This window comes from Cyanistes caeruleus, chromosome 2, assembly GCF_971803275.1.
Source record: "Cyanistes caeruleus chromosome 2, bCyaCae1.hap1.1, whole genome shotgun sequence".
Classification (NCBI taxonomy): domain Eukaryota; kingdom Metazoa; phylum Chordata; class Aves; order Passeriformes; family Paridae; genus Cyanistes; species Cyanistes caeruleus.
Window position 1 is genome coordinate 76,271,328 of NC_141702.1, and position 23,275 is coordinate 76,294,602.

At 35.6% G+C, this 23,275-nt stretch overlaps 1 protein-coding gene across 2 annotated transcripts in view; it reads left to right on the plus strand.

The window, feature by feature from the left end:
• Window positions 1–23,275, plus strand: part of PRKN (parkin RBR E3 ubiquitin protein ligase) — a 682,323-nt gene that overhangs the window by 65,499 nt on the left and 593,549 nt on the right. The window contains exon 2 of one of the 2 annotated variants that reach the window (XM_086877978.1): window positions 17,031–17,137. The exons of the other annotated variant lie outside the window; for it this stretch is intronic. Within the exon in view, the coding sequence (XP_086734104.1) occupies window positions 17,065–17,137 (73 nt within the window). The 5' untranslated portion in view covers window positions 17,031–17,064. The remainder of the gene's footprint in view (window positions 1–17,030; window positions 17,138–23,275) is intronic. 2 annotated transcript variants of the gene reach the window in all.

The window sequence follows — 23,275 nt, forward strand, 5'->3', positions numbered from 1 at the left end:
TTTATCTTAAAACCCAGTGGAGGTTTATTTGATATAGAATGTATATCTGCAAATGTAGGATCATTACATTTGTTTGTAAACAAGAACTTTTTCATTTACATACCTTAGATGTGAAATTTGATAATAAGCTGCTGTTTGATAGTGGTCTCTGAAGCACTGCCTGCTCACAGGCAGTTGTTTCCTCTGTGCCTATGTGAGTACATTTATTGTTTATTAATTCATACTTTTGATTCCTGTTGGAAAGTCCTGACTTTCATTGGTGATTGAAGTGGTACATGAGTGCCAATTTTTACTAGTCCCACACCAGCCTCTGTGCAAACAACACAAAACCAAAATGCACATTGCCACAAATAAAATTATCTCGCTTCAGTAGTTACTTTCAAGGTGAGGTATACTGAAACAAGTTTATTGTTACAAATATTAATTGATGGCAAGCTATTGTGCTTTTGATTTTCAGTTAACTATAATAGTGAAAAGACACAAAAAGGGGAAGCAAAGACAATTGTAGTTTAAATCATCAAGGTGTAGTGCTGGCAAAAACCCCATTTTATTGGCAACTGTCTAGGCTTGGATGATGACACTGGCTTCTAGATACTGATGCAAGTCTGGATTAATATTTCTGCTTCTCTTGATTTAATTAGTCATGTGAACCTTCCATTTCATTAATGGATTTTATTGACTGAATCAATACAAATTGTATTAGTGCTTCAATGCATGAATATCAGTTCTGGTAGGCCTTTTGCTAACACTTGAACTTTAGGACTTATATGTAGGTAATACTTGTGCTCTTTCAGATTTTTAGAAACTTTCATTTGCTCCTGTGAAGAAAATTATTTTATTATTCCATAAGTCGTTTCTACAAAGGGAACTTTTTCTGAGTGTAATACCTTCACCCTGCTGTTTTTTCATCAAAAAAACCCCAAATTATTTGCAGGGGGAGTGTCATCTAATTAAGTTTGTGTGTGCATTTTAATCATGTTTAGAAGAGAGGTTAAAAGAGAGGTGGCATGGTGGAATGAAAACATAACTAAGGAAATAAGAATAATAAGAACCATTGAAAGTGAGATTTAAAAAGGGCCTTGCAAGGTCATTAGCTTGGAAGTACAGTGAAAAATATTTAGTGTATTTGCATGGACATTAATGTTGCATTGTTGATCCATTTGAATCTTTGCCAATTGCTTGATGAAGATCTTGGTAAGTAACAGTGAACAATGGAGATGAAATTAAAGTCAAATTTAGACTTGAATATTTAATGAAGACAGAATAACATAGGACTAGAATAGTGATTTAAAGCACAGCAATGTATGAGTGGTGAGAAGTTGCTCACCTAAATGAAAATTACTGGACACCTTTGTGCCTGATTCACAGTACCTCTGAAAGATTTTAAGGGGAGTTAACATTAAATAATATTAATAGTTAACACTAATAGTCAAGACAACAGTATCTTTGTGACCTGTCCCCTGCAATGTAAGACTGTGTTGTTGGCTGTTTTCTGAATATACCTTTAAGCCCAGTGGGTCCTTCTGCTTTTCTGGGAGGAAGATTTGTATTCCCTCTGTCCATGTCTAACAAGCCACCCAAGTGGCAGAGATATCTCTTGAAATGACTATATGGATGTACATAAGGTCAGACTGGATAACTTCCAGGGGTCTCTTCTTGTCTAATGTATTATATGGTTAAATTAATTGAGCTTTCATGGCATTTGATTTCGCTCTTTTTGCAGATGTGTAGTAGCTCAAACTATTACCTGTGTTGGTCTCTGCATGGTGCTAACAATGCCAAGGTTGTGCATTTGATCCTCATATGGGCCATCTACTTAAGAGTCGGACTTAGGATCCTTGTAGGTCCCTTCCAACTGAGATCAGTATTCTGTGATCTTATATGGCAGTACAGTGGCTATTACAGTCTTACTTCTGTAACTTATAGCTCACGTGTTTAAAAAAGGTGATTCCCAATTATAAGACGTTGAGACAGAGAAGAAAGGGAGATATAGCCTACAACAAAGTCTTAACTGTTTTATTTGATATGTTTATAACTTTCTCAAGTCAGCAGAGTCACCAGCCAGCTGATGGCTTGTCGAATAAGCTCACAAAGTCCTTATCTGTGGTCTTCTACATTTAGTCTGGAGGAAATACAAAAAACTTGTTGGAGAAGTTCAGGAATAGCTGTCCAGTTCCTTTTGCTTCTTATTAGATCAAAGTTTGCAGATGCTGCTGTACTGTAGGAAACAAGTACTGCTGCTGCCACTACAGGGACCTGCTGAGGAACTGCAACTTTAGGACTCATCCCACTTGACTGTGAAATTAAACCAATTTACAGGTTACCAGGACAGCAGCATAACATTTGGCAATACTGAAAGAAATTAATGTGATAAGCACAAAATATTTTTAATGCATGTTCACTATATGGAGTAGATATTTATAAGCTTCTAGACTGTTATGGATTTATATATGTTAAGTGAAAATTCTGTCTTTACAGGTTTATTAACAAACAACACGCACTTGATGATGATACCTGGAAATATTGATTTTTCCTGTATTGGCAGCTGGCCTCCTGGACAGGATTCACAGCTTATGAATATACCAAAATTGATCTTGCAGTTCATAAGACTCACTATTTTATTACAAGAGAGCAAGTAACCTTGGATATTTCCGTAAAAAAAAAAAAAGTTCCATGTAACTGATAAAACTATTCATATTTTAGTACTGCAGCTCTCTACAGGTGCTAGTAGGTTTTTCATTTAGACCTGATAAACTTAAAAAGACCTAATAACATATTGTTCGACTTGCAGCATTGCTTCCTCCTGTTCCATAATACCAAATCTGGTGCAAAGAAGTGCACCTGATGCTGTTCTGATTCTTGCTGTTATATATAATGCTCTCTTTCTATTAACTGAAAATAATTTTAGAAGGGCAGTTTATTCAAAGTAGGACACAGTAGGTGAAAAGAATAATTTTCCTCCAACATGTATGTGATTTTTAAATGAAGTTTAATAAATCCTTAACAGTCCTACCATTAATGTTCCAGAAAAAAAAATCATATGATTGATCTATGTAAGTACCACTGCTATAGCTATTTGCAATGAGAGAAGTCCATTTATTTCCCTAGAAGATCTTGTAAGATATCATGTTGCAGAATTTTGTGAGCTTCTTTTTTCACCCAATACTTGTCTCTTCCTACCTCCTTCTGAATAGACTGCACAGTAAGAGAGAACTCTGTAGCGTTCCAGTTTCTTATACACTGCAGGGTTCCTTTAAAACTGTATATCTGCAGTGGATCTCTCAGTTAAAATTGGGAGCTCACAAGACCATAAATGCCTTTCTCTGGCCACATAAGTCTACTCTGAACATAAAAGAAACTGAAAAGGCAGTGTGTATTAGTATTACAGTCAGTATGTCTGTTCTTATTCTGAGATCAAAGACACAAAGTTTTACTTTTGATGTTGCATGTGTTTTGTAATTTCATGACATTGAAGATAAAAGGTTCTGATCTCCCCAAGAGGAAAGAAATCATTGCCCTGGATCTTCTCAAATGGAAAATATAAACTTGAGGAAAAGTAGCTATACATGTTAGTAAAGGAAGTATTGCATCACTTTCACTTTGAAAAAGTCTAATACTTTGGGGTTGGCTCTAGCGATGTACATCTTACAAACTTCTTTCTTTTATTTTTTGGTTGCTCTTAATATTATGGTGAAAATGGTATCATTAACTTCTTTTATATCCACTTTCCTGGTTATATTTGTAGTACAATACCTGATTCCTTAAAAAAAAAAAAACCAAACAAACAAGGCACAAACAAAACTAAAACAAAACAACAATAAAAACAATATACTAAAACAGAAAAACCAAACAACATCAAAAGAAAACCCTACACCAAAACAACCTCAGCAATTTCTTTTTCCTAGTATGTACTACTGCTCTGCACACACAAGTGAAGGGTGCTTATAATGGTTACTTGGGAAAGCCAGCACAGGAGCATTTGCAAGTTGAAATGACCTAGATGAAAAGAAGCAATTAAAGCAAGTAAAAGGAGAATATTATTTTTGTAAAAAATTAAGAACTTTGTCTTCTGACACATTCTTGGCTGAAAGTATTCATATGAATACAAGCACTTGTGTAATTGCAAGATTAAGATCCAAGCATATAAAAAAGAAATTAGAAAGCTGATTAGAATTTTTTTAAGAAGGAAAAGTGTCAGTCGCTATGAAATTTCTCATTAGTTGGGGAGTGTTGGAAACCCATCTTTCACAATATCCGAGCTCATGTCACTGAATTTAAGGCAATTGTATAATTTTTCTATTATATTGTGCTTTTCTGCCCTGTGGGCATTCAATTTTGTCAGGAGTTTCTTGGTTTTTACATATACTTCACCATCCTCTGGACCTAAGATAATGAGGTGAGGCCCTGAAGTGGTCAAGCATCATGGTATCGTGCCATAGGTATTCAAAGAACAGCTTCTCTTGACTTCAGTTGCAGATGTTTTCCTCATGATTGACCCATACTGGCGCTGAATTAACAGCTTAAATAAAATTTTACATGAATTCACAACACGCTCCACTTCACCCTCCTCATTCCCTGTCCCACTTGCATTTGACATGTTATGTGTCAGACTTCACACAGTTCACTTAATTTGAAAGACTTTGGGTCGTATGTTCATTAATTGTGGTTTTCTCTCTGGAACTCATACTGTAATTAGAAATCTACTTAATGTGATGGTAACTATTAAAGTCAAGCCATCTGATCACGTCGGCCTTGTTATAAAATTGTACAATCCTAAACTATGCATGCAGAACACTCAAAATTCCTGTTAAAGTAATTTAATTAAAGTTTAATTTGTGCTTATAGCAGGTGCTAGTGCCTGAAAGCTAAAAGCACAGTTTATATTTAAAATATTTAAAAGTTCAAAGTGTTTCATTTTATCATTAGAAAGAAACCAAGATTGCATTATATGGAACCCGATAATGGTTTTTATATAATTTAGGAAATGCAAAAATAAAGTAGACAAAGTAATTTTTAGATGCTTACATTTGCAGCAATATTGAACAGACTGTTCTCTTTTGTGTTTGAGCATGGTGTGGAGAAAAACATTTCTTAATGATTGAAAGTCAGGTGTTTTGGGACCTTTTCTTGGCTGGGATACTGACTTCTGTTTTGTAGTTTATCTAATTCCTCTGTGCTTCTGCATCAGTAAAACAGGCAAACCTACATTTAATTAGTGAGTGCAAAATAGTTTGGCATAATTTGTGATCTCAAAAGAGAACTGTGTTGGAAAGTCTACTGAAGATATATTCAATATTTTTGGAAATCTAGCCTTTTCAATTATATACTTAGGTGATGTATGTCTTTGAACATCAGACTTGACTTTTGAATTCAAAAATATTTTAAAATCTCTATTTAAATTTCTATTTAATACGTGTTTCATACACCAAAGTAACATGAGATGCTAGATATATAAATAAGTCTTGGCAGTAAAAACTGCACATTTTGAGGAGCAGCATTTGAAGCATGTAACTATATCTTAATGAATGCATGTTAAACTCTTTCATCCCACAGTAAAAAATTCTTTCATATAAAACCTGTTCCTTACAAGCAGTAGGGAATATGTGAATTTTTTTTGTGAATAAAGCTTCTCATTGCACTGAATAGTTATGTTTTAAGGACAAATATATTAAGTACCAAACCACTATTCCTTCATATAAAAAAACTCAGTGCAGAGTGTACATGGAATGAAAACCTGTTAAAAAATATACTTCCCACAGTAGTAGATGATGATATAGACCTAAGGAACTAGGTGTCCTGTGATAATTTCTTCACTGTTACACCCACTTTGCAACACCTTTGGCAATTTATTTGTTGTATTTTATTGTATTTGATTTCCCTGATCCTTATTGGTTGATAATGTGTTTATCTTGGAGATTTGCTTTAGTATTTCTTCTTACAGTTCTTGAGCCTGAGGGATTTTAATTCATTGGCATTAACCTGATTTGATTTTGCATTAAAAAATTATATCTTTTGAACTTCATAAGTGTTTCTTTTAGTTTTGAGATGTCATAGAGCACTTCCAATGGCCTGCATTTCCATTTCAGTATATGTTTTCAGTGTAATCCTGCAATTTTTCTTAGAGTCCCTATTTGGTTTTTAAATAGAAGACTTTCAGGATCAAACCTGAGAGCTTCTTTGGAACAGATTTCTTTTTAAAGCACCTAAAGCAAAGAAAATGACTTAATTTTTATCTTGATTTGGACAAAATAAGTGTAGATAAAAATTAAGAGTGTAAAGACTGTTAGCAAGACCAGAAAATGCTTTGAAAATTTATTTTATAAGCATAGTCTTTAAATTTTCTGTACAGCATTTTCCCAGTAAACAGAAAGGATATTGCTCCTCATCCTGTCACTGGGCACCACCAAGAACAGTCTGACACCATTCTGTTGATATCCACATTTGAGATATGTGTATGTATTGATGAAATCCCTTCTCAGTCTTCTATTTCGTAGACCAAGCAGTCTCAGATCCAGCAGTCTCTCCTCATAAGAGGAGAACATGTTGCATGAGATGTCACTAACCTTTGAAAAATTGAATAGAATAACTTTCTTTCTTCTGTTAATTGTCTTACAGAAGGTTTAAAATAGCTAAATTGAAGTAGTATTTGATATAATATGCCACGTTTCTTGCTATTTTTGATATTCAGGAATCTTGTAGCACCTTTTTAAATGGAAGCAGCATTTGTTATTGCCAGTATTTTAAACATGTCCTTTTAATATTTTTAGCAGTTTGAGTAACAGTGAACTCCGTTAAAAGTGATACTTTGCATCATTATGACAGACATCTTAATGAGAATATACTGGCTTTTGCCATATGGACTTTCTCAATGCAAAGTAATTTGAACAGACTTTCTTGAAGTTGGATAGGGTAATGTCTGCTTGATGTGATCTGCTATGTAGTACTGTTCCTTTATGCTATTTAAAAGCTGCCTTTATTCTTTAAAGAGAAAGTTATTATATTTCAGAATGAATTATCAAGGGATTTCCATTCTGATTAAAAGAGTGCAATTCTTACACCTCAGAATAAATCCCACAATTACAAAACTAGGGGTAAAAGACAATAAAGAGCTGAAGGAGTCAGACGAAGATATAAAGCAGATAACATACTGCATATTAATTGTGTTATATTGATTCCATGGTTTCCACAGTTTTGAGAGAATAAAGTAAAACTGAAGAAAACACCAAGGAAATAAAAATAAAATAAATATAAAAAAAAATAAATAAAAATTTATGCAAGCTTTTTCAAAAAATATGCATGTGGGACCAAAGTAGCTAAATTAAAATAGTCTAGTAGAGAGCTGAGCACATAAAAATCTCAAAAGTTAATTATGCTTTTTCAAGAGTCAAGCAGTAGCCTGAAGCCAAGAAATAAAAGTTTAGGTGAGTTATTAAGAGTAGATGCTTAATAGCTGAGGAGTAAAATGGCTTACTGAAAGGCATGGTTCTACTCCATAACTGTAGGTACTTAAGAACAAGTTAGGAGGAGATAGTGTTTGACATGTATTGCTGATCCATGACCTGATCCAGTGCTTATTGCAGCCATCATCTTCTCAGAAGCTGGATTAAATGTGCAGTGCATCAAAGCACTTGGAGTGCTTTTTTTCACTATGATTAAATAATGCAGATATGGGATTCTTAAGATTTTGTTTATTTAATTTTCTGTAATTCAGATGTAAAATAGAAATCCAGGCAAACATTGCAAAACAGGTCAATATAGACCTAAGTCCCATGCAAGTCAAATGCATCCCAATTAAATACCATAAATGCTTGTCTAAATTGGATCTCAATTTTTTCCACTCTAAAATTTCATCTCTCTATCTGCTATCAGCTCATTCTGTAATATGTTAAATGTTTAGAAACATTTGGCATCCAGCACATCTTCAGGTATTTGTATTTAACAGGGATTCCTTTTTTTTAATTTTAAAAGGTATTCCTTTTAATGCTAGTCAGAAACTATAACTTGTATGATAAGACATTTGTAGATGGATATGTAAAGTCGTGGTGAAGTTTGAATCACACCAAAATCACCCTACTACATTAATTGATGATGCACCATTATCAACTCATTTAATTTTGCTCTCTGCCTCATATAATGAAATCAGTGGCCTCCCAACCCCCTGCAGAGCAACAGGTATTGTCATTTGGAGATGTGATGGTTTAGGATTAAACAGAAAAGTCAGCTTAGAAATTACATGAGTCATCTTCTGAGCACCATTCACTCACAGCCTCATGTTCTTATTATGACTTCAGTTCTGTAAGTTCCTCATCTGCCATGGCTGTTTCCTGTACACACCATACAAGGAATAACTTGGGCCAAATTAATTCATATTTTAATGAATGGCACTCAAATGTGCCATTCCTATAAAAAGTTTTTGGATCAGAATCACCAATGGAAAAGTCCCTAGACTAATAATTCCTCCCTGCCTCCCACTAAAATGTTATACAGCAGGCAGTGCTTTGATGGGTGGAGCTACATAAAAATTGTCTGGGGCCTAAGCCAAGGGATATTATTTACCATATGTCAACTGAAGTTGCAATGTAGACCATAACCCACTTCCAAAGACACTGCAGTTAACCTGCCCAATTTGCACTGAAATACATTTGCATTCTCAGTCATAACTATGTGATAATTTAAGAAGCTTTTTATCTAGTCTTGTGTGGTTGATAGTTGTGTATACTTTCTTGAAGAGGTTTTCTGGGAATGAATGGGAATGAGGACAGGGAAGGGGAAGGAGCTGTGGCAATGTTAGTTGATAGCTGAAGTTCAGATGCAGCCGCAGCCCACATCATAGAACTTGCTCTCAGATTACTTAGTTAAGGTCTCCTCTTTCCTAGTTCTTTTATGTGGTTTGGGTTGTGGGGAGTTTGTTTGGTTTGGTTTTTTTTCTCTGTGATATAACAAATCTATGCCAACTGTCTTGAGATTCAGAAGGAAGATATTGCTTAATTCTACCATGCTTATGGTGTCTCTTGTCATATAGTGTCCTGGTAGTTTTCATAGGCTGCTTGTACAAGTAGGCCTCTACCCGGTGAATGCATAAATATCCAACTTTTGTTTGATTTTCGTCCTCAGAAAGAAATGATTTAAGGTCTTCTGATCTATATTTCTCTGAGGTTTCCCTAAATTTTAGGAATTATATGTTTCGGTATTTCTACTCCTCTTTTGTAATTAGTTTGAAAATCAGTGAACTCAAAAGTTACTAATGGGAAGAAAAGGACAAGAATTGTTTTAGTCAGTTTACCTCAGAAAACAAACAGAACCCACATTTTTACATGTACTTGAATTATTCTTTGATATTCTCAGGGCCTTATTTGTCTTCACAATTTGGGTTTTCTAGTTGATATTGCAAAGGAAAAATATCCATGGTAGTATTGAGCAATACTGGTTTTGTTATTTTTTAACATGTATACAATCTGCAAGAAAAAAAATAATTATTTACTTATTTATTTATTATTATTTTTTATTATAAGTGATAGTTGATATATGAAATTTGTATCTCCAGACATGCTCTGTTCTTGAACATTGTACAAAATATCTAAATCATTCAATCATAGATCAGTAGTAAAACATCTTTGTGCCATCTCCTCTGATATAAGGTTTACAATTAGTGTAAAAACTCTGTGTGAATTGCTGAAGTTCAGAAAAAGTTCAAGAACTAGATAGATTTCTCTGTATACAATAATCAGCAACTCTGTCCTATTGGACTTGTGGAGGCTTCTCTCATACAACTGATGTAGGCTTTTCTTCCTTTCATACTTACTTTTCAACCACTTGTGGATGCAACTGGAAAACAGAATTCCATGTGCAGGAAACACTTTCTTTTAGCAAGTTAAAGAAAAAGGCAAATCTAGAAGAACATTGCCCTGTTCACACAAATGAGAACAATCTGGTCGTGTAAAACTTCAGAATGAAGAGATGGTCAATGTGAAGAATAGAGGAAGGTGAAAACCATTCACCTTAAGGTCTGTGAACAGATCTGCTCCCTACTCAATCAGGCAGCGAAGTAGAAAACTATAATGCTTTGAGGTTCTTTTGGTTTCCTTTCCTAATTTAAGAAGATTATTTACATAATGTATATGTTTTGGCCTAAAAAATAGATTTTTTTTCCCAGTGTTCTTAGATCTAGACACATGCAGTGAAGAATAATGCTGAAGAATGGCTTTCCTTTAGAGAGGGAGACAATAAATAGTGTTATTTTGAGTGAAAAGGCATTACTGAACCACCATACCAATCTTTGAAATAATTGTTGAAGCTGGCAAGGAAGTTTGTGTTTTGTGAAGTTCATCTTAGACATTTGTGACTGCAAATGGTATAAAGGATATAAAGTAAAAGAAAACACACACACACACACAAAGAAGTAGAAAACAGAACATGTCAATCTTCAATTATACAGTGAAAAAAGGAAGGATATTCAGAGTTCCATGATCACTGAGCTGTGTTTATTTATGGCATGGTTGATGGGTTTGAGTGGAAGATTGGATGAAAAAGCTGCTGGCTTTGTTAAGACTGATGAATTAGTTCAGTTACTGAGATGGAATTCAAAAAAAACATGCATTTTTACTGCATCTAGGTTGGTAAATGGGAGAGCGAAATAATTGAACCAAAAGTAATTTCAAATACTGATTGTCATGTGAAAAAGACACCAAGTAAGGTATACAGTAAGGTATATATCCTTCATACTTCTCCCTTCAGACTTTCAGAGAATGCAGAAAGTCAAATTCTGCTTTCCTAGTACACAAGGATTCCATGATGCTGAAACATGATCTTACTTTATATGAAGTCGTGGAAATCCATTGATTTTAGTAGAAGTTCTCTTCTTGTGCTTAACTACCTACTATATTTGTACTGCCCTCAATGGTTCTTGCCATGATAATACCCAAACACACCTTTATGTAGAAGACTAGAGGAGCTGGTACCATTGACAGATTACTTTCATGTGTTCAAGAAGCTATTTTCATTTCTTAGCAATTATTTTTTCAGAGAAAGTAAGTATCATATTTTATTCTGAATGATAGGAAGACAACTAATTTTGGCATCTAAAGGAAGACAGTTGGATATCATTAGCTAAAATAATGCACATAGCATGCACTCATTATACCTGAGTTGTTTTTCCAGTGAATCCCCAGAGATTTGGCTTTGTAGTAATATTACTTCAGAATAACTTGAATCCATTCAACTTGTATCACCTGTCAATTGCTCATATTTTTAAAAAGTGCCCTGGTTTGTTTTGTGCCCTAGTATGTAATCTTTGGAATGACATGCCTTCTATAGTGTAGTTTGTGTCCTTAAGATTTTCTGGGAGTCCTCCAAACAACTTGCTTAGTACTATGACTGACAGGTCTGTGAATCTATGTATATTGAGGACAGCTTGACCAGATGTCACTTCATTCAAATTCTGGCAGTCATGCAAGTATTCATTTTTCAGTCCTAGTAAGTTCATGTTTCTCTAACAACTGGACCTTTAGTGAAATCCTTTTTGGATCACTGCACAGCTTGAAAAGTAGACTATCCTATTGGTAAACAGCTGGTAAAATAGAAGGTACATTTTTGCCTCAAGAAGGGTCTCTAGAATGTAAACATCCAAATTACAAGGTAGTATACACGGAAGACCAGCTGTTGCCGGAGCTGGAATAAATCATAGCTTAGAGTGAAGGGATGTAATTATAAAGGATGTTGATTTATTTGTTCATCTGCTAAGGAATTAGCCTGGTTACATGTTTCTGTAGATCTTCCAGGTGACACAGTTAAACATCCACTAGTAAAGAATTATATTACTGTTGTGCTTTAATCCCAGCTGGTAGCTATCCCCACACAGTTGCTCATTCACTGTCCTTCCATGGTGTGATGGGGGCAGGCAAGAATCAGAACAGTATAAGTAAGAGAAGTTGTGTGTTGAGCTAAAGACATGTATGCAAGCAAAGCAAAACAAGGACTTAATTCCATGCTTCCCATGGGCAGGCAGGTGTTTAGCCACCTCCTGAATAGCAGGGCCCCTGCTACCACACATAACAGTGACTTGGGAAGACAAACAACAACACTTCAAACATCTCCCCCTCAGTATTTTAGTTGTTACTACTTGAGAATGACATTAATTGTTTCAGTTAGAGAAATCTGCCTACTGTCCATAGCAGTACACTTAATTTCAGCTATTGATATGGTTTGCATTACAGCACTTGAAGAGTAACTTATGGACTGAAATGAGTTAGTGAGCAACTTGGTGCTGTAAAAGAAGTCCAAAGTGGTATGATAACAGATGTCTAGATACTTGAATTACTGTATTAAGTACAATTCGAGTTCTTGCATTAAAAGCCAAAGCTGTTCCTCAAACAATTTCTTTTTGTGTTTGTTAACATGGAAGACTGAACTGTTCACCATAACGTACAAGGTTTCATAAAACTGTCGTATAAATCGTAGTTCCACATAAAGTAAATTTCAGGAAAGTAGGGATGCAACATTAATAATGATTAATTTGACTGATATTTGCACTATGATGTAGTCTTATCATTAATATAATTAATTAATAAGCTAATATAGTAGCTTATCTAGCCTGTAAATTTGATGCCTAAGTAGATACAGCAAAAAAATGCATGCAACGTTAGTTGCAGCATTTCCTGTGTGAAAGGTTACCTATGTATCCTTAATGTTTCAGGCATGCCTCATCTATAGGTTCAGGAAGGACTCCACTAGTCTATTTATCCACTGGGATATATATGTCAGCAGTATGCCTGACCATACTTTCCAAGTGATTTAGGTAGAGGCAGAACCAAGGTAGTCAGACAAGTAACATAGAAAATATAGATTTTTTCAGTCTGTGAACAAAGTACAGACAGATTCCATGGTTGTGTTTAGAGCCAGTTAGGGTTTCCCCTGTGATAAGAATAAAAAACATCACTGGACGGGTACTCCTGGCTCACAGGAGCAGGAGCTGTGGACACTGTCAGATGCTTCAGACTGTTGTCCATTCCCAATTGTCTCAGAAAGCAGATGGCCATCCTCAGCTTCTGCACTTGCATATTCTGCTATTGGCCTAAAGTATGAGACATCTTTCTTAAGCATGAGTGTTTTAGAAATTGCTCTGCCTGACTCAACTTAATTACTGAATCAGCTTAAGTCTTATTCTCTGACAAATAGATCTTGATTTTTTCTTGACAAAGGGAAATGAAATGAAATGACTTAGTGATAATGATAAGGCATGAAGGAAGAGTCATCACTCTGGGTCCTGAGATACATTAGAAAGACTAAATGGCAATGAGGAGGACTATTTAAAATGCATACTCTGTTATACCAGAATAGGACAATTAGCGATCATCAAGTTTGATCTGTTGAGCACAGGTCAAAGACTGTTGCTTACTAGTTTCTGGTTTATGACCAAAACTTCTGTCTGAACTATAGAATCTCTTCAAGGAATATGTCTGGTCACCCTTAAAGAGCTTCAAGAAGTATCCCTTCTGTACCTGGGTAAATTATTTCAGTAGCTAATTGTCCCCAGCAGAAAAATACATATAGTTATATTCTAGTCTCCATTTATTGGCAGTTGCATCAATTTTAACCTCTTTGTGGTTAAAAAAACCCAAAACACCACAGATTGCAGTTTTGTTGTCTAATGAAAACGGAGTTTATTTCTAATTTTTAGTCATTCACACAGCTCACTGTGTCCATCTTGTTTCAGTATATTTTTGAAAGGAATGATAGTAGAAAAAAATGACAGCATTCCAGCACTGCTCTTTCTTGTTTCATGTACTACATTTGTAAAGTGCAAATAGAGGGAGTTGTATTCACCTCCTTACACATTCAAGATGGAAATATAATTTCCGCACATTGACAGGCTGGATAGAAACTGAACAGCTACTCAGATCTGCAGTTAACTGAATGATATTTTTCCTCCAGTTTCTTATGTTATACTAAATGGACCCCTAACAAAGAGTACTTTGGGGTATGATGATTCCTGAGCTAAAGCCATCAGTTAAACAGTTTTATATATTGTATAAAATGGTAGTTTTCTTTTCAATACTTTGTATTCATAAGATAGATTTATGGACTATAAATACATTTTCATAATAGTGTGTTAAAAAATGGCAAATGGAGTACAAGCTGACAGTGCTTAGCATTAGATTCTCCAGTGCTTATTTTCAAATTCTTCTAGCAATATTACTCATTTTAAATCTCTCTTCCGTTAAAGATGAAGAATTCCTCCTAATGATTCAAAAAACTTTAAGGCTCTCATACTATTATCTTTTTTTTGTCTTTTTACAGTTTCTGAATCTCAGTAAAACACTTGTTTCATTCTTTTTTTTTACATAAATCTTCAAATTCTAGCAAAAATATCTTTAAGACCTAATATATTGTGCATCTCTTTAATAGTCCTCATGCAGCAGGCTTCAAATAATAGGTCTAATTTTCCTTCCGCTTTGGTGCAAATATCTTGGACTTCATGATTTCACATTTCGGCATGTCTCTGAATTTTAATGCATTCCAAAGTTTTGTAAAGTAGAGATCTAGTAGTTTCATAGCTATACAATGTCATGTAATTATCCCCTGATGAAATCCTGGAAGTGTCTTCATTATTTCTTGCTACTGTATTTTATCTATTTCTAGATACTCATTTTTAATTTGGCCCCATAATATTTATGATGCTGAGGGCTGCAGGATTTTAGATGTGTGTCATTCAAAATAATGTCATTTTACTATGAAATAATGATCAGATACTAATTTGCACCACTTGTGGAACATTAGCCTTAGCAACTTCTATCAGAATCAGTTTCTTTCAGGTTTCATCTAAAGACTGATCCGACCACACCATACAAAGCTGATGAATTTGTCCTCCAGAACACTAAATTCTTGGAACTCACATTCCCCATGCATGTTCCCCACATCAGCTGTAGGAACCTGAAATAAAGATGTGCAGCTGAGAAGATGAATCCCACTATTAATAAAAATAATAGTAAGAAAAGGCAAAACACGTTTATCTGCCTTTTGTAATTTCCTCTTATGATAAGGGAGCTAACATAGATCAGTTTTAGGTGGCTTTAATCTACTACCATCCTTTTTCCTGCAGTATTAGGAAAGGTAAATTATCCATAAAATAATGAATAGTAGAGGAGAAACTTCAGTATGAAAAGTAATTTAGCTGTTTTCTTTCCCCTTGAAATCAATTACAGATCAAAGGGGTAAATAGCACTATTTTAACAGGATTACATCTGAAATGTTATTGGTTATCTTCTTCTGTTTTCCCATGGTATTTCTAGGCTTTTGTTGTAAAAACTGGCTTTCAGAAATTTACATCTCAGAAGCATCAAGGCTTGGGTTGTATCAGTGTTGTTTTTATTTACACCTGATTTGTCCAACTCCATCCATCTGATTTTCCTTTTAACACTCTATGTAGAAAGAAACCATATAAACAAAAACTGCACTGTAGGCCGAAGATGCACTTTTAAGTAATTGGATGTTGCATTAAAGTGTCCCTGGGTTTCTTTTTTAGTGATGCTTCTGCTTAGAATTGAGCCAATCTGTCTTCATATTTCCTCTTCTCTACCATTATAATTGATCTGGCAGTTTGCCACACTTAGACCCAGACAGTAATCACTTGGCATAGAGGATATTCTGCCTCCCTAATTTGACTGACAGAATAAATCCTGTTTTTAAACTGCTGTCATGTGGTTTTTATCAGTAAATAACACACATTTTACTATGGCATGGGTACATTGAGATAGACAGCTATGTCTTTTTAATGTGCCTACCCAGCAGCAGAGGAGGAGTCATGAATAGCAATCATATTTTCATCAGTTCTGCTGTAAGAGTGCAAACCTTGAAAGTGATTCTTAGGAAAAAAACCCTGAAGCTGGAAAACATCTGTTAAGTTTGCATTTAGGGGAAGTTGCGTGTGTATTGTACCATCTAAAAAACTGAGGAAAATGGGCTTTACAGTCCATGTATTATTAGTAGTGGTAAAGTAAATACTGTGCTCTGTTTAAGTTGCACCTGCCCATTTGTAGTTTGCCTGGGAGAGGACAAACTATTTGGATGGCATGTCTACTGTTTTCAGTTATGTTCAAAGAAATAATTATTTTGGTAATGAACAATCTGCTGTCAATAAACAACGAAGTCTCCACTGCCAACAATGTTATGTTGAGTCAATGCACAAAGATTTTATAGAAGCTCACACTGGACCTTATCAGCATAGTTTGGGAATTAGTACTTCAAAAAACAAAAACAAGGCAAAACTGTTGTTAAAGGATTGCATCTTATCAGTGTCCATTTTGTTTAAAGCAAACATAAATAAGTAATTTCAGTATCAGAAACATCTAGTTTTTTTAGTGCATCACTAAAATGCATACATTTTTTGCTGGATGTGAAAGATTTGGGCTTGCTCAGAGTAAGATAGGAAACAAATCCCATCATTCAAGGAATTTTTAAAAAAGCCTTCTGAACCTATTGGAGTCAGAGAGATCTACTGAATTTACTGAATTTTTGTCAATGTGCCTTAAAGCTAGTTTTCCATCAGAGCTGTGTGCCACACTTAAATTTTAGCTTTAAATTTACATCATGTTTATCAGTGAAGACTGGACCCACCAGTTTTTTAAAAGAAGTTTCTTTATGTTGCAGACTTGCAGACTGATTTTGTTCTAACATTTGTCCCTTCAGTACTCACTGGCCTGGTGGTACAGGGGTTCTGTTGGATGTGTCTGTTGTGGGGCATGACACATCTCAGAGGTGTTCTAGACATCTAGGCACATTGCCATGGGAATTTTGAATATCTGAGCACATAATATGATGTTCCTCCATTGAATAAAGAAAACCTGGACTATGTGAAAGGGTAGGGGGAGTGAAGTGAGACACATTCACAGTGATAGTATTGATAAGAAATTGGGATGGTGCATTTGCTACTTGATGGATTTTCCTAGGAAATGCAGTTCTTTGTATACTGAAACTGCATAACCTTGAAAATAGTACTGATTTTGAAAAATATTACCTTACTTTATCTTTTTCAGGTTTTGGGTCATTGCACAGGATAGATATGATGATATGTGTGCTCAGGCAAATGTCAGAGCTGGACAGCCATATTATCATAAAGGAAGGCATTGCTTCCATAGCAGCAGTGAGTACAGCTGGAGTTCCCAAGTCCTCTGTGAAACCTTTGTTTCCAACTCTTCCACAGTTATTTTGTATGGTTGTTTTGTATCACAAAAAAGAAATAAGTGAAAGAACTACCAATAAAAAATAACTCTTAATGTGTTTATTTCTTATGTGAAGATGACAAGGTAGTCTACTTTGAGTATTGGTGGTAAGCATCTCTACAGTGTGTTTTGTTGTATTGTCCATAGTTGGCAGCCATGGATAAAAACTTGATCTTTCTCAAAAAGAAAAACTAATAGCTAATTACTCTCTCAATCTGCAATCATAAAGCTGATATTTTCAGATTTACTCAGAAATTTCTGTACAGTTTTGAATGAAAGTATTAGTGTCCACTTCTCAGGTTTTTAACTTTTTTCTCTTAAGGAAAAATAGTGAGTAAGAGAAATTGATTTGTTAATTAGTTCTTCATGATAAAGTTTATCATCATTTATCAAATCCTTGATATTTAATCTGAAAACCTGTATTACTCTAGGAAAATAGCATTTCAAAAGTTGCAAGGTTGCTTTTCAGGCATTCAGCTCAGATGAGAGCTGAGAACATCCTGATGTGAGATTTTTCTTGAGTGTCTCCTGTGTAAATGATTGTATTTACTGTACTATAGAAAAAATTATTATGTTACAGACTATTTTATATCCTTCTTTGCCTGGAAGAAACATAATTTATAGTAAAAAGTACAAAAAAAATCTCAGAAGCTTTTTAACAAGAGCTATTCCTCTTGTATCACATCAAATATGTTTTCCTTTGTGAACTGTTATAGCAGGTGATATTTTCTTCTTTGGATTTGTGTCTGATGTCATACTGTAAAGGAGAGCAAACTACAAAAGGCATCTATGCATCTATTAAAAAACCCCAAAATTACAAACAAGAAAACCAGCAAACAGCAAACACCCCACCAAGAAAGAACCACAAACAAACAAAACAAACTAAAAAGAAGGAAAAAAAAACAAACAAAAAAATCAAAGAAAGAAAGATAGAAATTAACCAAAGCCTAGAATTATACAGGAAAAAAAGTGTGTACCTATTTCAAGGTGCTTTGCACAATCAAAATCCTTTAATCAATCAAAATCAGGTTTCAATGGAAAACATGAATTAAGGAAATATACTTTATTTAGCAGTCTAACTCAAGTATTTTAGTTTCTTATACTGAGGAACAATTGACAGTGTAATTGAAAATTACAATTAAAAGTAATTGACAGTGGAGACAAAAATGTCCTTTGGTATAAAGAGTTATTTAGTATATGAAACCCAAAGCACATTGACTTAACCATTAAAATGCTGGTTTTATATATAGTATCACTGAATAAGCAGCATATTCTTATTGCCAGAATATCAGTACCAGAGAGTCTTCCAAAATATCCTTCATAATGTAGGGTAGAAGCATGTCAATACATTTGATGCATTCTTTTGACAAGAAAATGTTTCTTAGCTTGAAAGTTTGGGAATTGCTGTTGACCTTATAGTCTACTTCTTTAAAGTGAGGCTAAGAAGAGTCTGTCTAGAGTACAACATTTCCATCTCCCTCAAACCAAAAGAAAATGTCCTTTATCGGGAAGCTAATGTAATACTGAAAAACAAGTATATTATTTACATTCTAATTCTTAAAATACCTAATATGGCACATGAAAAGAATATGTATTTATTTTTACTTTTTTTTTTTCCTAAAATCTGTTAAGTGTATTAAAAAAAAAAAATCACAATTCTTCTGTCCTTACTAGATGCAAAATTTGTGCTTTTATAGAAACTTTACACTCCTGAAAATATACAGAAATATGCATTCAGCAACTTTTTATTTGAAATAACCTCCCCCTTGATTTTTCGTATGATCCAGTAGGTTTTGAAGTTGTAGCTGTCATAACTCTATATAAACAAGTGACTATATCACTTGTCCTGATTGTCTGAACTGCCCCACAGATGGATTATATGGGGGGGGGGGGCATCTCATGGTGTCTACAAATGCCAGAATGACATGACTTCTCACACAATGAAAACCACTTCTTAGCAGAGGAATATGCATTCCACAATAAAGATTAGGCGTTTTCCTTGTTTCCACTCAAGCTTGCCTCTACATTCAAGTAGCTGAGCTGGAAGTTTCTTAGTTTAATGTGTTTTTTTAAGCCTTTGAAACAACCACAGAAGCAGATGGGGTGACTTCTGCAATAGAAGTTGGGTCCATAATCCTGGTGCTTTGTGCCCTCTGGACAGAGTGAGGGGATGTGGGAGTGACCAGTCGTGCTGAATCTGTACCCTGTGCCATTAACTAAACCCTTCGGTTTTCGAAGGGCTAAAGAGCTTATCACACACATGCCCCCCACCATTGCTAGTGAAATAAAAATAGAGAGGAAAAAAGGGTTGAGGCAGAGTTGAAAGGCCAAGTGAGGAGGGAGTAAGTGGGGTGCCCCACACAGCCACAGCTACAGCAGAATTCAGGCAAAGCCAGTGCACCTCTGAGGGCATGTGGACAATGGTGGAGCTGCTGCAGCTCTCACACACAGCTCAGTCTGCTCCTTTTGTGTTACATGCTTCTGGAAACCCTCTTACATGGCCAAGGGCACTGGAACAGGAGCAAAGACTTTTTAAGACAGGAATATATATGGTATTCCTAGGACACATATTTCCTTCTTTTCTGACAGATTTGGAGCTACCTGTACTTATTTTAGAATAGTACATCTTCACTGTGGTGCTGCAGTGCTGTAGTGTTAATCCACTGGTAATACTGATAGGAAATGTATCTCCAGGATTTAAGGCATGGGCAATATGTCACTTTACAAAATATGAAAAATATTTCTGGGTCTGTTTACTGTGAAATACTGACTTGATCCATCAGCTATTTCACTAAACAGATTTTTCTTGGACTGTTGCATCTGTTGGAGATGGTAAGTTACTTATTCTCTAAGAATACAGTAACTTTATATGGAAATATTCAGAATATGTCTAAAGGTCAGGAATTTACAGTTGGTTTGAGGCAAAAAAAATTCCAGAGACAGAGCAATTGCACACTCAAAGTTCTGAGTAGGATATGCCTTCCTTTATTTTTAGATAGATCAAGTTGTGCATATTATGTTTAGCTTTAATTTTTTTAAAAAAACTGTATTTATTTTAATTTCTTGACTATGTGTTTTACTCTATTAGAGGACATAATGTTTTGGTGACTTATCAGAGTTATAAAATAAAATAACTATACATCCCAAATTCAGCAGGAGATGTGAAGTGAGGAAGTTTTTACACAAGCTACTGCAGCCTATGAAGCTGCTTTTCAATATTTAAACCCAAAACTGCCAAAACCAGAAGGCTGAAAATAGCAAATATCAGAGAGCCAGGTTGTAGCTGGCCATGAAAGGCCAGAAGTGCCAGTTAGGGCCTAGTTTCATGTATCTTTGCATGCCCAGTAGCTCACTATTGAAAGGTATATTTAAACCAGGAGAATATTTGTCAGCTTCAGCATTGTACAGCATCAATAATTCTGACACCTTTTTTGACTGTAAGGCCCATTTCTTTGTGTCTCAAAGAACAGATGAACTCCATTCAGTTCTCCTGCAATATTTAAAATAGCAGTCAAACATAGGTAACTGTATACAATCATTCACTAGGTCTTCATCTCATCCAAGTAAGAAGGCAGTAGCATGGCTGATGGTGCAGCTCATGCCTTGTGATGGTGCTCAGTGTCTGATAGAGTGCCACAGCTGGCAGTTTTGATAGCAGACTAGATATAGTATGAAAGAAAACTTCAGATGTGCTCTCTTTGATCTCGTCCCTTTTCTCTCACGTTATGATAACATTTCTCATCCTGATGAGAAAAAAACTCTTTTTTTACATAATCCTGATGTAGAACTCAATTTTTCCATTTGTAACACCTGCATTTATGTACCTTATGTATACCCTAGTTCTAAACTAGGAAAATAATGTATTAATAATGTACTTTGGACAGTTGAAACTGTTTTTAGTAATTCTAATCTTAAAAATAGTTGTTAAACTCAAGTCTTTCAAAATGAATTATAAGTGTTTTCCTCTCACTATGTTATACTTCTTGGTAGCCAATAGCCAATCCTTCATTGTGCTTGGAAGGCTGGACCAGAGACTTTACAGTTTATCACTCATGGATGTTCTTATATTTTATTCTTATTCTTATATTTTTCTTAATTTCTCCTCTTCTGTCACCTCTTTTGATTTGAATACTGACCAGTTTCTTTGAGTTCTAGGAAGGAAGTATGTTATTTTCCTTTGGTTCTCATTTGAATGCATTTATGGGCAGAGAGCATTGTATGTATTTCTGTTCCACATGAATATGAATCTTTTTATGAATATTCGAATAAAAAACTCATCAGCTGGATGCACTATCAGCAGGTTTCGATTACCAGGACTCTTTTTTTTTCCCAAAGGAAATTCAGACAGGATGATTGCTCATCACATAAGTATTATCAGCTCCAAAGTAAGAATCAAGAGATCATGAATCATAAAAACCAGGCTGAAAGAGACTTCAACGTGTCATCTAATTTCCTTTCCCCTGCTCTGTCTCTCTTCAGTTGACTCTACAAATGTGTTTCTTCATTGATGTTTCTTTGATGTCTCAGTTGAGATTCTACAATCACCTGAGATTATCTGTTCCAGTAGAGCTCATCTGCCCTGATTTCCGTTAGTTTTCCCTAATGTCTAAACTGAGTCTTTCTTATTGTTTTATTGCAAATAAGCTCCTTTACTCCTTGTTTTATACCCCATGGATATGGACAGCTGATTAGTCCTATCTCTTTGCAACAGCCTTTCACAAACTGCCAAACTCTGTGCTGGGCTTCCCAGGAGTGAGGCTCAAGGGCTGTGCTCTCTGTGTGAACTTTCAGCTGTGAAACATGTCTTCTCTGAGAGGAAAGGAAAAGGATTTCTTAGAGGCAGGGTTTCATAGTCTTGTTTGCTGGTACAGAGACCTAATCCTTCTCCTGCTGAAAAAAGGAACAATCTACCATCATTTAGCTTTTCCAGTTTTCCTGGTCAAGAGTTTACTGCCTCAGTTTACCTACACTCACTAGGTGGTCCAGATTCAGTTCAGTCATTTTCTTCTCATCTTTCAGATGAGCTACTCCTTGGGAGCACAAAGTGCCTTTGTAACTTTTTCTTCCCAAACATTTTTGGAATGCATGAACTGATACATGTGTGATACATGTTCCCTGCCTGTCCCCCCTAAAAATACCAATCTAATTAACATGTTCTGTGTATTGTAAGGGAGCAGCAGGAACAGGATGCTCTCCAAGGCAAGGGGAGATGGGAGCTGAATCACCATAGTAGGACAAACAGAAACCATGGCCTCACTGACAAGGGGACAGTGACACAGTACCCAGACAGGAAGGCAGACAGCTACAAGGGCTGAACCAGCAGACCACATCACCAGAGAAGTCCACAGAAATGAGGAGAGTTCAGGGTAAAGCCAGGAAAATCAGTCAGTGGATCAGAGCTAAAGTGCAGAAGAACAGCTTAGGCAGGGGCTGGGTCTGTGAGCCTCGGCTTAAAAGCATCTTCAGAAGTGTGCAGCCTCTGCTGAGGCTTCTTAGCCTAGCTGCTCAGAGGAATCTCTGCTCCTGAAGCTTCTTCTACAATTTTTGTGAGGTTCTCCAAGGCAGCAGAGGCTTCTGAAACCTTTCTGTCTTACCAGAGGTCTGGCCTTGAGCATGGAGGGCCCCACTGCAGGATGTGAGGAGCGCACCCTGGCCCTGACACATCTGTCATACTGTCCCAGTCTGGTGTTCGGTGCATAATGCAGCACTTTGCATTCAAATAGGTGAGGAAGCCTAAAGAGATTATAATGGCTATGGTTTACAGTATTTGTATTTTTATAGTTGCATCTTCTTTCAGAGAAAGTTCACTTCTAGACTGAACGATATATCTAGAATTTCTTCCATCTAAATCTAAATACCTACAGTTTTAAAATCTCCTAGTTTCTGTCTAAACTCTATAAGGGAGGAAGGAGGGATGAGATCTTGCAGTGATGAACATCTGTATGAACATCTACTTTCTGTGCATAGTGTATGATGGAAGTCATCATGTCTAACTTGCATTGTGGAACTTCAAGGATTGTCTTTCACAGAATGCCATTTCCCTCTCTGAGTCTTTAGGG